General features: G+C 49.5%; 1 protein-coding gene across 13 annotated transcripts in view; it reads left to right on the top strand.

The window, feature by feature from the left end:
• Nucleotides 1–605: 605 nt before the first annotated feature.
• Nucleotides 606–16,550, top strand: part of dlg1a (discs large MAGUK scaffold protein 1a) — an 83,356-nt gene continuing 67,411 nt past the window's right edge. For 2 of the 13 annotated variants that reach the window (XM_029001008.1, XM_029001007.1), the window contains exons 1-3: nucleotides 648–1,139; nucleotides 1,233–1,364; nucleotides 6,953–7,119. In XM_029001008.1, coding sequence (XP_028856841.1) covers nucleotides 1,121–1,139; nucleotides 1,233–1,364; nucleotides 6,953–7,119 — 318 coding nt within the window. In that variant the 5' untranslated portion in view covers nucleotides 648–1,120. Of the gene's footprint in view, nucleotides 1,140–1,232; nucleotides 1,365–6,952; nucleotides 7,120–8,704; nucleotides 8,774–12,221; nucleotides 12,269–15,698; nucleotides 15,844–16,550 lie in introns of those variants that run through there. The other 11 variants (XM_029001013.1, XM_029001011.1, XM_029001002.1 and 8 more) reach the window with 10 other exon arrangements.

The raw sequence follows: 16,550 nt of genomic DNA, 5'->3' as shown, positions 1-16,550 counted from the left end.
TTTGACGCCTTCAGTGAGAATCTACCAACATAAATGGTCATGAAAATAAAGAAAACACGTCGAATGAGAAGGTGCGTCCAAACTTCTGGCCTGTACTGTACTTACAATGTATGACATGCAAGAAGCGCACAGAGGGACTGAGAGACAGACATACATTTATGAGTATAAGTAAAAATGAACTAAAAAGAAGCACAAAAAATAAGTATGTAGTAATGGCTAAAGCAGCATTGCACATTATGTATGAGTTCAAAGTTAAGAGTCAATAAGTGAGTTATTGCACAGTAAAACAGGAGACAGTGCGGCCTCGCGTTTTATCATCGATGGCGGCTACGTTCACTTCAGTGCAAATCTTTTTTTCGGTATGGAAGCACCCACGACCCACGACTAAGCACAACTCCGACTGAACGCGCTCTGTGGATGCAACTGTGGACGGAACTTCCTGCTCCACCAGTTCGCACTAATCGTGCCGAAGCGACTTTATAAAAAGTGAAACCAGGCGCGACGTCCACCGGAGGGGGAAACTCGAGCACGACCGTGTAAAACTGTCGCGTCGTGCGTACCGGAACGTTAAAGGACACGCCGCGCGGAGGTCGGCACCTTGCGGCTTTAAGATCCTCGCCCGTCTTACCTTCCTCCTCCTCCTCCTCCTCCTCCTCCTTCCCTACTCGTAGGTAACTCGCCGCCGACTCCATTGGGCGCGGGAGGTGCTGGAAGGCGGTCACGTGACGCGTCTCCTCAGCGCGGACGCCATTTTGGAGGAAAGTTTGGAATTTCGGGGCGATTCGCTGGACGGGGGAGCCGAAGCCGAAGGGCGGAAAGTTTGCGCGGGTATTTTTTTTTTTTTTTAATAAATTTTTTTTGTAACTCCTCCGCCGCGGCCGCGCCGCGGTGTGGAATCGGGCGGGCGACGCGGCCGGCTGCTCGGTCGCGGGGGGGAAAGTTTGCGCGTCCGGCCGCTGTCAGCGTCCCGCACTGACAGCGCAGCGGCTCCGGGGCTCCGGGACTCCGTCCCTCCCTCTGTCCTTCTCTCCCTCCCTGCCGGTCGGTCCTCCCGGATTCATGCTCGGTCGGACCCGGCCGTCCGTTTAGGAAGTGGGGCTGCGCCTCGTTGGTCTTCACCATGCCGGTGCGGAAAAAAGGTGAATTTCCGCCGCGCTTTTAAACAAAAAAAAAAACAAACTAAAAAAACACTTTTTAAAAATGTTCTTCTTCTTCGTCTTCTCTCTGTGTAGATGCCCAGAGAGCACTTCTACTGCTGGAGGAGTACCGGGCCAAACTGGGCCGGACGGAGGACCGGCAGCTCCGACACTCCATCGAGAGGGTGATCGGTATCTTCCAGAGCAACCTGTTCCAGGCCCTCATAGGTACGGGGGCCACGGTCTCCCCAACCCACACTTCTTACATTTCAGGGGGGCCAACCCTCTCCGGGCGCCCGGGCTTCTCCCGATTACCGGCCTTTATTTCACCTGAACTGCCAGGGGTCCGTAACTCGGCCGGTTTAGAAGAGGCGCCGGTGGGTGTTCGCTTCCGGGCCTGTTTTTAGGGTTCTCCGGTGCGATCCTGGTTCAGGTGGGGTCCGGGGAACGCCCCTCTACACCGTCAGGGGTCCGTTAGTCGGCCGGTTTAGAAGAGGCGCGGTGGGCCTGTTCGCTTCCGGGCCTGTTTTTAGGGTTCTCCGGTGGGCTCCTGGTTCAGGTGGGGTCCGGGGAACGCCCCTCTACACCGCCAGGGGTCCGTTAGTCGGCCGGTTTAGAACAGACACGGTGGGCCTGTTCGCTTCCGGGCCTGTTTTTAGGGTTCTCCGGTGCGATCCTGGTTCAGGTGGGGTCCGGGGAACGCCCCTCTACACCATCAGGGGTCCGTAACTCGGCCGGTTTAGAACAGACACGGTGGGCCTGTTCGCTTCCGGGCCTGTTTTTAGGGTTCTCCGGTGCGCTCCTGGTTCAGGTGGGGTCCGGGGAACGCCCCTCTACACCGCCAGGGGTCCGTTAGTCGGCCGGTTTAGAACAGACACGGTGGGCCTGTTCGCTTCCGGGCCTGTTTTTAGGGTTCTCCGGTGCGATCCTGGTTCAGGTGGGGTCCGGGGAACGCCCCTCTACACCGTCAGGGGTCCGTTAGTCGGCCGGTTTAGAACAGGCATGGTGGGCCTGTTCGCTTCCGGGCCTGTTTTTAGGGTTCTCCGGATCCTGGTTCAGGTGGGGTCCGGGGAACGCCCCTCTCCACCATCAGGGGTCCGTTAGTCGGCCGGTTTAGAACAGGCACGGTGGGCCTGTTTGCTTCCGGGCCTGTTTTTAGGGTTCTCCGGTGCGATCCTGGTTCAGGTGGGGTCCGGGGAAACGCCCCTCTACACCATCAGGGGTCCGTAACTCGGCCGGTTTAGAAGAGGCGCGGTGGGTGTTCGCTTCCGGGCCTGTTTTTAGGGTTCTCCGGATCCTGGTTCAGGTGGGGTCCGGGGAACGCCCCTCTCCACCGTCAGGGGTCCGTTAGTCGGCCGGTTTAGAAGAGGCGCGGTGGGTGTTCGCTTCCAGGCCTGTTTTTAGGGTTCTCCGGTGCGATCCTGGTTCAGGTGGGGTCCGGGGAACGCCCCTCTACACCGTCAGGGGTCCGTTAGTCGGCCGGTTTAGAAGAGGCGCGGTGGGTGTTCGCTTCCGGGCCTGTTTTTAGGGTTCTCCGGTGCGATCCTGGTTCAGGTGGGGTCCGGGGAAACGCCCCTCTCCACCATCAGGGGTCCGTAACTCGGCCGGTTTAGAAGAGGCGCGGTGGGCCTGTTCGCTTCCAGGCCTGTTTTTAGGGTTCTCCGGTGCGATCCTGGTTCAGGTGGGGTCCAGACACGGCGGCCTTTTGTGACTGTTCCTTCACGCCAGGACTCCCCCTGAAAGGCCCGTTTGTGTGCGGACCAGCGTGCGGGCTAATTTAAGGGGATCCTTGCTCGATTTAGACGAGGTGCGGGCGGCTGTCGGGGTCGTGTGCCGGCCAGTTTTCTTTCTTTCTTTTTTTTTTTTTTTAATCTGGAGCCCACGAAACCCGAGCCGGGCCGGCCGTAGTCTCCCCGGCGCGGAGCGCTCGTGAAATGGTCGCCCGGATTTTATTTAACGTAGAAAGAGGAGGGAAAGAAAAGTGACCGGATTCAACGCACCCGGAACTCGCCGCATTTCACTCGACTCGGTGGAGGTTTTGCGGGGTTTACGTCACACGTTAGACGGTGCGCGAACCAATCCCGTCTCCCAAGATGCATGTCCGGGGGGGTTAATCTGCCCGCCGACATGATTTTCCCCCGGTAATCCCTCGCCGCCCCGATCTGTCGAGTCCTGACGGGAAATGTAACTTGTGGGAGATCATCGCACGAGCTGCCGCAACGTCCCATCTAAACCCCCTAACGTGGTAGCGCGTCGATTTATTTATTTAAAGCCGGAGTTGCCGTGTGAATAAGAGGGGCTTACGTTACACACGCAGCCGTCCGTGGAACCGGAGAGCGTCCCCTTCCCTTTCAGATCGTGCGTTGTAAAGGTTGGAAAGGCGTGAGCTGTCAATCACGCGCGTCTCAATGTATGAATCATTTTTTAAAAAGCGCTTTAAACCGAGCCGCTCGGTGTCAGGAGCGTCGTGACATTAGTGACCCGTCGCGTTGTCGTCTTGGCGTCTCCATACTGCTCTCCACAGTTTTCTTGTGTAGTTAACATTTGACCCGATGAATAAATTCATAATCTACCGGCGGTAATATGTTCGGCTTGTTTTAACTTGTTTTTATCGCCATAATGAAAATGAAGGAAACGTCCAGCCACCTGGCGGTAAAATCCTGCCGTACGGCGCAGACGAGATAATGTCCCCGTCTTCCTGGGGGTTACGTGCACACGGGAACGATTTTCTCTGAAACAGGTTTTCGGCTTCTAAAACACCCGCGTCCACACGGGAGCGTCATCTGAGACGTTGTCGTCCACGCGGTGACATAGAGAACGTCCCGAGCGGCAGTTTTCGAAAATAACTGTTCCGGGTGTCACGAAACGCCGTCTCGGCGTGACGCGAAATGGAAAAGCTCTGTTCTGCTGGGTGGAGCCTAGCGGGTAACACACTCGCCTTTAAACCAGAAGACCCGGGTTCAAACCCCACTTGCAACCATCGTGTCCCTGAGCAAGACACTTAACCCTGAGTCTTTTCCACGTGGGGCAGCGGTGGCGTAGCAGTTAGGGAAGTGGCCCCGTAATCAGAAGGTTGCCGGTTCATGTCATGGCTGCCCACTGCTCACTCAGGGTGATGGGTTAAATGCAGAGGACAAATTTCACTGTGCGCACCGTGTGCTGTGCTGCTGTGTATCACAAGTGACAATCACTTCACTTGTGTGTGTATGTATGTATGTGTGTGTGTGTGTGTGTGTGTATGTGTGTGTGTGTGTGTGTGTGTGTGTGTGTGTGTATATATATATATATATATAAAAAATAAATAAATAAAGTGTCTCCAGGGGGGGACTGTCCCTGTCACTACTTATTGTAAGGCGCTCTGGATAAGGGCGTCTGGTAAATGCTGTAAATGTTCTGGTTTGGTGTCTCCCCACAGTTCTCGTGTTGCGTTATCTCCATCTCGCTATCGGAGGAGCTGGTCCTAATCCTCTGGGAGACTCGTACCGTAAACCCCGTTCACCGGGCACCTTATCTCGCGCCGTTCTTTTACTCCAATCGGTGAAACCTCTTTTTCAGTTTCGGGCGGCGTCAGCAAGGTGCCAATTACCCCGAGCCAATCGCCAGCCGCGCTCCTCCTCCTCCGGCCTGTGGTCTCGTCCCGCAACTGGAGCATGACGTCCCCCGCCTCCTGACCGATCCTCTGCCAGCAGCGCCCGTCACCTTCGGCCCCCTCCGCGTGTCCGGCTGCGCCGGTCCACCGCAGGCCCCGCAAACATGGCTGATTAATGGCAGTAAACGGTAGCGCGCCGCTGCCGGGGTGGTCTGTGTGTTCAGCCGGGGATAATAGGGGGCGGGCCGGACAGTCGCTCTTAACCGTGGCCAAAGTCAACATCGCGCCGTCCGGATGAAGCCAAACGTCCCTGGAAGGGAGCAGGATTCTGACGGGTAACGGAGGGAATGCCGATCCCGCACCGGAAATGTCCGGTCCTCCTTCTATCCTCCCTTCTGTCCCTGTCTTTCCTTTAAAAGACCAGCGATCTGAATGAACGCTTTCAAATTAAATCAGTATTAATTGAAGTCATATTTGAACATCACACGTATGGGACGTCTTGCAGTCGGGGCGGTGGCAGCCTAGCGGGTTAAGGCAGCGGCCCCGTAATCAGAAGGTTGCCGGTTCGAATCCCGATCCGCCGAGGTGCCACTGAGCAAAGCACCGTCCCCACGGTGTCATGGCTGCCCAGTGCGCACCGTATGACTGACTATGCTTAATCGCTGTATTTCTTGTTGTCTATGTATTTCTATTTGGCTTCCAGTGGAGGTTTTATGGGGGAAGAGATATGTTGTTCGTCTAAAATACCCAGAAGTACTTGTACAGTATGCAGTACACGCACGTTAAATTACAGTGTCATTTACATTACATTTTACATTTACAGCATTTATCAGACGCCCTTATCCAGAGCGACTTACAATCAGTAGTTACAGGGACAGTCCCCCCCTGGAGCAACTTAGGGTTAAGTGTCTTGCTCAGGGACACAATGGTAGTAAGCGGGACTTGAACCCAGGTCTTCTGGTTTATAGGCGAGTGTGTTACCCCTAGGCTACTACCACGCAATGCCGCTTGTTCTCAGTTAATCTCGGCTGACTCTGGGCTTTATTGAGATGTTCACATGCCCCCTGTTGGCTGCAGACCGAGTCGGATCTGGCGTCTGGTCAGCCCGGCCCACGCTCCCAAGCTGACGGCGGGAAGCCCGTTGGGACTCCAGTCCACTGAGGGGGGAAAAAAAAAAAAAAAAGGGCCGACTGTCCATATCGTACGTGAGGCTCGGGGGTCCCGGTTGTCCGGATTAACTCCATCTGGAGCAAAGTACATGAGGAGGACTTCCCTCGTCCCATCTATTTAACCTAGCAGCACTAAAATGTTCCTGAATACAAATATAACAGATTTGTCTGCTTTTGTGATTCCTTTAGATGCCTACATGTTCACAGCTTTAACTTTTAAAGCACCTTTTATTGTAATTTTATTGAATCTTAATAAATCTTAACCTCTATTTTATATATAAAAAAAACGGCCACATCGTTTTCATCGTTCTATCCAGCCTGGAGAGTCACCGGGCACGACGCGGTGCATCACTTTGCTTTATTTCGAGTCCCTGCCACCTTCTCAGTACAAACGTGTTGTCTGGCCGGGCTGTTTAGGCCTCGGCTGCTTTAGTTGCTTTTCTTTTTATGGCTTTAGTGGCCTTCCGGTCAGCGGGAGCAGGTCCTGAAAGTGTGGTGATGCAGGTCGTGAAAGTTCCCCGTGCGGCCCCGTCCTTTTTCTAATCGCAAGTTCTGTCCTCCTTGGTGCTGTGCTGCTTCGCTGAAAGCCTGCGGAGGTCAGAAAGGGGGTTTCGTATCTCTGTTTATGGAAAGGCCACTTGCACGTGATGGATTATTTAGGAGAAGTGTTTTGTTCCTGTAGAGCTTCGGAAATGCGACTCACCTCTTGTAGGCCAGGCCTACTTTCACCTTTTGTGACCCCTCAGCGGCATTTAAAAAATTTTTTTTTTACATTAATTTTACGATTATGATACAATATTATTATAAATAACGATTCCTGACATCATCTAAAGTGCATGATCTTAAAATGATCGAATAAGATGCATGTGATTAGTGAGGTAATTATACTGATATGAAGTAATTATCCCAATATCAATATATGAAACTGATACTGAATGCTAATACATGCTGCTCTGATAAGGAAAACCAGCCATCTTGATAATTTTTTACGTAAGACTTTATTACATTTTATTATACAGTCATATATGATTACCTTTGTTTTTTCGTTTTCACCCCAGATATCCAGGAATTTTATGAAGTGACCTTACAGGACAATCAGAAATGTGTGGAAGTGGTGAAGTCTGAAGACCTGACGCCTCCTGTCAATCAGTGGGACCTGTCCAGCCTCCCCAGCACGACGGTGACATCGGAGACGCTGCCCAGCAGCCTGAGCCCCAGCGTGGAGGTAAGAAAATGCAGCGGCCGCCGCCGCTTAACTGCGCCGCTCGGTTCCTGTGTGGAGGGTGTGCATCACCACGGTTTCTGGGAGCAAAGCAAATTCATATTCCTTCAGTCACTTTAAATCTCTATTAATGCAAAATACAAAAATTGGTCATCAGTCATAATTATGACAAACCCTGATTTAATCAAATTAGATCCATTTAACAAAACAGTTGACATCCCAGAGATGTCATTTTGGGCTGGTTAGCCTGCTCTGGACACCTCAGTGTCTTTGAGTAGTAGGAACAGGCCGCATGGATAATGGGGTTTATTACAGGAGCCTGTGGGTGCGGTGAATTAACACGGCCCATTTCATTAAGCCAGGAGAGACTTAGTCGTAAAATCTCAGTGCATTTTAATGTCCTTAAACACAACTGTCCTTGTACTGCGACTCTATTTCTATAGAAGGCTTTCTATAAAAAAATATATATATATACCGTACATAGTTAATGTTCCAACCTTAACCTATTTTTTTTTTATTTTAGTCCATTTGCCTTGTCCACACAAGAATGTTTTTCTCTAAAACGGGGAAATTTCTATCCAATCGGGCCATGGGTCCACACGGAGACGCCGTTTCAGGGTTCCATATATAAATAACATTTTTATTTACTTTTTAAAACCCGAACATGGCTGCCCAGTGCTCACCATATGACTGACTATGCTTAATCGCTGAATTTCTTGTTGTCTATGTATTTATATTTGGCTTCCAGTGGAGGTTTTATGGGGGAAGAGATTGTTAGTGTAAAATACCCAGAAGTATAGTATAGTAATAATATTTATTTTACGAGCTCATACTTTCAGGGTTAGGGTTAGTTTCAGGGTTCCGTAAATAAATAGAATTTTGATTTTTTTTTTTTTTTTAAAACCCGAACGTGTCCTACATACAACAGTGGCGGATAACATTCGTGGTCGTGCTACAACAGATACAAGAAATCCTCTCTGCGGTGAACAATTCTAAAGAAAAGACACAGCTGGAGAACAACGAAGTGTTAAACTGACTGCGGAGGAGAATTAGATGCCATTCATGGAGAGCGGGGGGTTACAGCGCCACCTACAGGCGTGGAGGGGTTAAAACATTGTTCAGGGTGTTCTCCATGTGGACGACCAAATTTCAGATGACACTCTCGTTTGGACGGCGTTTTTTTTTTTTTTTTTTTTTTTTTTTTTTTTAAACGTTTTTGTGTGGAGTCCATGGTACATTTTAAAGGTGCAATGTGTAAGATTTGGCTGGTGGCAGGACTTCACCAGAATTTTTTAAGTTTCCACTCTTATTATGAGAAACCAGTAAATGTAGAGATTTGAAGAACCGTAATAAATGTTTTTTTAGTATTTTATTAGTATGATGGTCTGTTGGACTGCTGGAATCCCTTCACGTTCTATCGAAAACCGTGAACTATGAATATAAACCAAAACTCTTAGACGTTGCACCTTTTTTTTAAAAAATAAAAATGTTATATTAGAGACCGTCGTGGCACACAGAGGAAGCTTTTGAGTAATGAGTTCACTTTCTCTTCCTTCTCTTGTTTTGATGTGATTTATTGCTTCGGTAGGAGTCTCCCCTCCTAGCAGAAATACTACTTGTGCTAGGAAAAGCTTTCTCCTCCTATGTGGCCAGAAAAGTAAGTAGCACTCGGTGGGTGGAGGAGTCCGCGGCTGCCGCATGCCTGGCGATCTCATTTCTCCTGCCTCATGCTGTGTCTGTCTGTCTCTCTGTCGCTCTCTCTGTGTGTGTGTGTGTGTGTTTAGGGGGGTTTGTTTCTATGCCACTGCGCCCCTTCTTTGGAGGCGGCCCCCAGAAACGGGCAGATCACATGTCACCGCCGGCCGCCACGAGCTTGGTTATAGAGGCCACGCTGCTGGCCCAGATCGACAGAACGTCCCATTCATATGTCAGCCATTGAGCGCACGCTCCCCGGACACTTTATTAGGGACGCCCCTATCAACAACGTTCCTGTTTCGAATGGAATCCCGGGAGGGTGGTCCACCACCTTTTTTAAAACCCGTACCCCTCTTGAAAGAGCCGTGTGTTTAATAAAGTGTCCGTAGTGGGTGTACATCCCCCCCCGCCCATCTGTGCTCCCAGTCGGAAGATTGCCTGCACTGGATGCTCGTCACTCATCAATACTAATGCGTCCGTGTAATCGCTCTTGTATGTCCCCACCCCGACCCTTTGTGGGGGACAATTGCCTCCGTCACGCGAATGTTGCAGCAGTGGTAACCACGAGACGTCGCAAAAGGCCACGCGCGCCCTCGGGAGGGATCCTTGGCGCTGCAATGGATGGCTGGCTGGGCTGAATCTGAAATTAATCGCTTTTGAATATTGCTGCCTCACGCCAAAGGTCAGCGGTCTCGTCTTGATCCCGACACGTCCGCAGCTGCCGCGCAGAGCGGCTCGGGGACTGGATATACCGCACGTCTTCTATTATTAACACATGTTAATGGCCTGTTGTGTAGATGCTAAAAAGGCCACTGGGGTCGTGGCCAGGTTTCACTTTGCCGTCGGTGTTGGGCGAAAGAGTGCGGCCTGGAGTTGCTGTAGGAGCGTGTAAACGGAGATAAATAAATAAATAAATAAATACGATAATTGACAGAATTGATAATGAATATTCTGATGCTGCCAGTTTTGTGCTCCTGTGCTGTTTTTTTGAAAGCTATAATGAACGGGTCATACGTTATCATGTTATGGCATGCTTTTAATACAACTATGCATGTCATCTAAACATATATATATACTGGCTTGATTAATAATCGTAATCGTTTCAGAATCAGAAAACTTTATTAATCTCGAAGGAAAGTCCTAATCTACAGTGTCCTTTCCTATTGCCTTTCATGCTGAGAAGCTTGTAGAAGGTGTTTGAGCTGTTCAGGGGTCTCCGGTCGACCTGCTTTCATCAGAAGGCAGTTTTTTGGGGTGAAAGACTGGTGTGCTTCTGACACTTAGATCTGCCCCACTTGGTGGTGTTGACCCCTTTTAGAGTCTTGGTCCCCTCATTATTTCAAAAGTCATTTTGTTCCCTTCATATACGTGGTATTAGTGTAAGATGCTTATATACATGCCGATTTAACGGAGGGGTAGATCTTTAATACATAGCTCATTAATATCATTTTTTTTTTTTTTTTTTTTTTTTTTAAGTAACCAATATGCGCCGTTCTCACAAATCCCCTGATGTTATGGTTTTGGCCAAGCGCATTACTAGTGTATTATTCTTTACATCAGACACATTTCGACTGGATTTGTCACTGTTAGGCCTGTTGCAATTCTTACAGAATTGTGATTATTTCACATGACAGCGACTGCGATAATTCATCTTCATACATTTACATTTATGGCATTTATCAGACGCCCTTATCCAGAGCGACTTACAATGAGTAGTTACAGGGAGCAATTTAGGGTTAAGTGTCCTGCTCAGGGACACGATGGTAGTAAGTGGGATTTGAACCTGGGTTTTCTGGTTCATAGGCGAGTGTGTTACCCGCTAGGCTACTACCCTACCCTATAAATGTTCATAAACATTTAAATAATCAATTTTACTGTGCTGATATAATGGTTTGTATTTGCCTTTCGTATTCTATGTACCTGGAGAATTGTTACTAAGGTAACAAGATTGCAACCTTGTTAAATTCATACATTTTTCTTTAATGCGTTATTTTACTTTGTACTTGAACCGTTAGTGAAGAACTATCGCAATTATTTTCCTCATAATTATTAATCGGGTCAATTCGCATTGAATAAGCTCGGAATGTGTAGTTTTATATATATATGTTTTGTTTTATTTCTTGTAATCGGTCCTGCTCTGGGTACCTGAGAGTTATCACGCGGCCACCGCTGACGTAACGCCGAGCGGCGTTTTAACCCGGTGTGAGAGCGCGGGGAGCTCGGGATGATGGGCAGGAGCCCTCCTCCTCCTCCTCCTCCTCCTCCTCGCCGGCGCTCCGCTGCTGAACGGGCAACTTGAACAATGCAGACGGTGCGGCGCGCATCTGGGCAGCGGCGTGGCGGCACTTGAGTTTTTTTTTTTTTTTTTTTCTCCTCCCTCTCTCTCTTCTTTTCTTTTTCCTCCCTCCCGCTCCGTTCCTTCTGGTTTCGTGTGTGCGGGCGCCGCTGCTTGTGCTTTGGTGCCGGCGGGGAGTGAAGTGGCGTCCGCGATGCTCGGCTGAGAAGCGCGCCGAGCGCCACCATGGACTGCCTGTGCATCGTCACCACCAAGGTAAAATAAAACCGCTAATATTCCATCGTGCGGCTTCCGGGCGTGGCCACATCATAACTTTTTCAGGGGGTTTAAATGGTGAAAATATGTTCACTTCATATACATAATTCTGTATTTAAACGCTCATTTTTCATTTGAGTATGCAGATGGCATCTGAATGTGGCTGCGTGTAAGTTGTGAGGCGGAGACTTCTTTAGGCCGTGAATGTCCACGCCTAGTTTGTCCTGCCACAATCGGACGCGTCGTCACGGGTTACGTTACTACGAAGCCGCAAAAAAAAAAAAAAAAAAAAATCTATAGACAGGTGGTTCACGTCAAAGTAACGTCCAGATCGCCTTCTTCCCAGAGTGCATCCTGCTGGCTGGACGATGCAGACCACCGACCCGGCCGTGCTCATGACCTGAGCCAACGTGATTCATCACGCTGGATCACCTTGATCTAACCACCGCCATTTGGCCCCTTATTAAAGCGGGTTGTGCGTGTTATTTTATCCCTGTGTTAGTGTCCATGGTTAACCACGGGGACACCGGCCTTGTGTTAGGTAGGTTATCGCTCGGAACCTCGGCGAAGCAGCCTCGCAACCGATGAACGCGCCCTGCATAAGCGCGGCGGCGTGCCCGAGATGGAAGTAGGTTGAAGGCGCATCCGTTTGAAAGGCGGCACTGGTCCCTGGGAAGAGATTAATACTTAAGCAGGCAGCTCCCCCAGCCAGACGACCAGGGCCCACTTTCACACACAGGAACTTATTGTCCTATTTGTCAAAAACGAGCTCAGCTCTGCTTTTTTTTTTTTTTCCCCTGTTCTGCAGAGGACACTAGTTGGCGATGGAAACCAGAACGGGGGACCGAGCCGGGAAATCTTGTGACCGTGTTCCGGTCTGATAGAGAATCGACTCGTCCAGTGCTGGTTAGATAAGACGAGACTATCCTTTATTAAGACATGTACATTTTATTGAACTCTCAGACTGTGGGGAGTGTCCTGGTCTTCCGTTCCGGGACCTTGTGCGCTTTGTCCAGTCTGGTTTGGTTCGGCCGGAGTGTTAGCGCTGCACTCGGACACGCGACCCTGTTCCAGGCCGTTTCGAAGCGGTTCGGTCTCCGCACCGAAGCGTCTTCCCACTGGCTGGGGAAAATAATCCTGACATAATCCGAACGTGGTAGTAGCCTAGTAGCCTAGTGGGTAGGACACTCGCCTGTGAACCAGAAGACCCGGGTTCAAATCCCACTTACTACCATTGTGTCCCTGAGCAAGACACTTCACCTTAAGTTGCTCCAGGGGGACTGTCCCTGTAAATACTGATTGTAAGTCGCTCTGGATAAGGGTGTCTGATAAATGCTGTAAATGTAAATGTTTCAGTTCAGGAACCGGAACTTCCAGTATGGACGGAGCCGGAGCCTCGGTGACCTGGTCAGTCGCGTGGCCTGATTTAAATAATCAGAATAATGATGACTATTATTAAAATATTATTGCGTTTCAGCTCGAGATGCATAAGCTTCTTGGTTGTCACCTTTGTGTTGTGGAGCAGAGGGCAACATCGGTGCGGTGCACGCCCTGGCCAGAAAGCCTGGACAGTCCCCGGGGGAGTTCTCAGCGACGTCTCCTCTAACGCTCAGCAAGCGTGACCTTCCTGCCGCGTTTTCCCTTATTTATTTACGGAGGTTGTTAACGCGGGACCATGCAAGTCGAGCGCTGCGGCATGCGGTTATGAGGGGTTCCCACGTGCAGCTGCTGCATCTACTCGCCGTCTTGATCCTGATTGCACTTGACACGCCTCCTTCTCTACGGTCTTTCTCTAATTGTCCTTGCTACAGTTGAATTGAATGCCTGAGAAATTAGCTTAATGAGCTGGCCACGGTATTGATCGCTCATCAGGCAGCTGAAGGTTTTAGAAATGTCCAGTAGATAAAAACCACCGACGTGAGAAATGCTTTGAAGTGAAGTGATTGTCACTTCAGCACAGCGCACAGTGAAATGTGTCATCTGTATTTAACCATCACCCTTGGTGAGCAATGGGCAGCCATGACAGGTGCCCCAGGAGCAGTGGCACCTTGGCGGATCGGGATTCGAACCGGCAACCTTCTGATTACGGGGCCGCTCCCTAAACCGCTAGGATACCACCGCCCCATATCATTTATATCATCATGACGCTGCTTGGTGATTTTCTAGTTAAAAAGTAGTGCCGGTAGTGACTGTGGGCTCCGGGTAGGAGTTCGGCCTCGGCCACACAGACGTTCTAAATGAACGCCCTCTGAACGCCATACGCGTTTTTGTTTTCTGCGAGAGATTGGCGTTTCGCTGCCGTTTGCTTGCCGCTGTTTAATGTATATTGTAATTTTGGTAGAAATTGCATGCAGTGTTTATTTGACACCATCCCAACGTCCTGAACGCCTATTGGGGACGCTTTGAAAAACGCTCTGTGTTCACGAACGAGGCCTTAACTCTCGTCTCGCTGACTTATTTAAAACTTAATCACCCCATTACATCACGTGTAATATTAAAACTCTCTACTAAAACATTAGGCCGTAGTGTGAGTTGACCCCAGTGAAGAGTTGAATCTGGACGTGTAAGTGTTACACGAGTTATTAGCAGATTTCGTGCCAGTCTGTGTGGGTACGTGTGTCCTGACACCTTCAGAGAGGCTTGAAGTGGTCGTGATTTTTCTATCGTGTCTGCAGGAGAACAAACGGCCCTTTTAAACACAGGCCTCCCCACCGAACGATTCCCATTTTAATTAGTGGATCGCGCGGCAGGGTTTTGTGTGTGTGTGTGTGTGCGCGCTTTTGTTTCTTGCATTTAGAAGAAGAAATAAAAAAAAAAAGCGCCCGCCCCTCTCCATCAGTGGCGTTTCCGGTGCAGCGCAGACTATGGAGGGGATTTTTAAAATGCTGGTGGCACATTCATTTATGCAAGTGGAGCCCATATATGATGGATTTTATAATGCACATGTATGCACGTCATTGAAAATGGAAAGTGATTTTTAGCACAACATAGAAAGATGTTCCAGTGGCCTAGCGGGTAGGGGGGCGGACCCGTAATCGCAAGATTGCTGGTACGAATCCCCGAACCGCCAAGGTGCCACCGAGGTCCCCTTGTTGAAGGTACCATGGCCCCACGCACTGCTCCTCGGGCACCTGTCATGGCTGCCCACTGCTCACCAAGGGTGATGGTTAAATACAGAGGACGCGTGTCACCGTGTACAACAATGACAGTCACTTCACTCTCATCTACTGACGATTGCTTTTAGATGCAAGATCATTTGTTTGGTTGCAGTTTGACATGCCTCTCAAGACAACCATGCAAGAAGCTAAATGTTTCGTTGATGTGCATGTCCATCCAGTTGTCTGACCTTGAGGAGAGTCCTGCTGATGGGCACTTTGCTAGGAAAGAATGAAAAACACTTATAAAGGGACTTAATTTTTTTTTTTTCTGTGGAGCAACATGCTGTGGATTTTATATTTTATTTCATGGAACGCTGTTGATCACGCACAGCCGACCAGAGCCACCAAGTTGATGTAAAGCTGGTGTGCGATGTGTACTTAAACCTGTTTAATCTCAGAGGCGTCTCAAAATGGTCGTCTCCGATTCTGAACATGAAATAAATCCCGGACGCGCGTGCATGAATCTAATTAAGAAGCCCGACTGCCTTATTCCCGAGTGTGTAAAAGATGTGCAAGTCCAATGCCTGTTACAGTGCAGATTTGTGCCGCGATCCCAGTGTGAAGTTCTCCCGCCCTGTGAGGACCGTTCTCTGCACGCTCCCGCCCTTGATGCTTTTGCCGGCGTGGAACGCTGCCCTCGTAGGCTTCCCGACCTCGTTTAACTTTTTGGGCCGGTGGTGGCCTGGCGGGTAAACAAGTGGACTCGAGGGTTGCGGGTTTAAATCCCGGACCATCAAGGTACCGTCCCCACACGCTGAACACTGATTGGTTAAATGCAGAGGACGTGTTTCGTGGCTGCGTTGCTTTTGACGTGGTGACGTGGTCCTGCTCCAGAAAGGAACCTCGGACTGCTGCCGTTCGCCATGCCCGTTTTTGAGTACACGTCCGGCTGCCTTATGGCCACAATGCCGTTGGACCTGCCCTTCAATGCCCCGTGCATATAAACGGATTACATCAATAAGTCCAGTTTTGATCATTCTGCGCGTAGCATTTCGTCAATTCAATATTTTTGCTTGTTTTATTGTAAATTTGGTTTGGTTGACGGAGAGTAAAAGTTTCGACCTAAGCTCACCTTTTAAGCCGTAAGGAGCTTACCCTTTATCCTTTAATTGTCTTTGGGTGGACCTATTTTTGACCGAGGGACTCAGCGGGTCCCTTTATCTCAGTCTTGGTCGGTTGCCCTTCGTTGCTGTAAAAATGCCGCCGCGAGCGTAATCTCGGGAGAACCATCGCGCGGGTCTGCGGACTTCTTGTCCAAGCTTGGACCAGAGGAGACCCCCGCCCCTTGATGCCCCGATGGAGGACAGAACCGTAGGATGCAATGTAAGGTATCGCCGTCTGCGCCACAGGATGCGGCCGTTGCTTTACGGCTCGCTATTCCACGTTTAGTGTTTTGTCGCCTGACCCGGCTTCTTCAGGGTAGCCACGCTGGGAATCAGCTTACTATTGTTTATTGGGGTCACCATTTAAAACCAGTGTCTTCTCCTGTGTCTCTTAGCTTTGTTTTTCATATATACGCTACAGTTCAAAAGCTTAGTCAGGAATGTTTAGTTTTCCATGAAATTGGTTTGAATCGAAATTATTGTTGTATCAAAAAATAGTCCTTGACACAAATGGTTATGGAACCCAGATTTGCTGAGTTCATCAGTATTATTGCTTGTTTAATCGTTGTTTTAATTGTAAAATGTTTTTCTAGTAATCAATAAAGTGGTATGTCGCGTTAGTGAACACTGCATCGATCGGTCAGAACTCGAGATTAATCGATGCTGATAAACCTCTCTACATGTCTGCAGATATTCAATCACTAACAGTAATTTACAACGAGAACCTTGTTTTCATCAATTCCATGTTGGAAAATTGCTCTCTGCCAAAGCTGAGTGTGCTATCTGACGTGCTCTGATGGTTGTGACTTGTCAGGACCGGTAAGGGGAGGGGGGAAAAGAATGATTGACGTTATTACGGTTACATCGTTCCAGGACGGTCCCGTCACGTTTTTTTGATTGATGTTTTTTTTTACGACAGTGTGTATA

This window comes from Denticeps clupeoides, chromosome 13 (assembly GCF_900700375.1).
Source record: "Denticeps clupeoides chromosome 13, fDenClu1.1, whole genome shotgun sequence".
NCBI lineage: Eukaryota > Metazoa > Chordata > Actinopteri > Clupeiformes > Denticipitidae > Denticeps > Denticeps clupeoides.
Note: the sequence above shows the minus strand (reverse complement) of the source record. Positions and strands in the feature narration are given on the sequence as shown.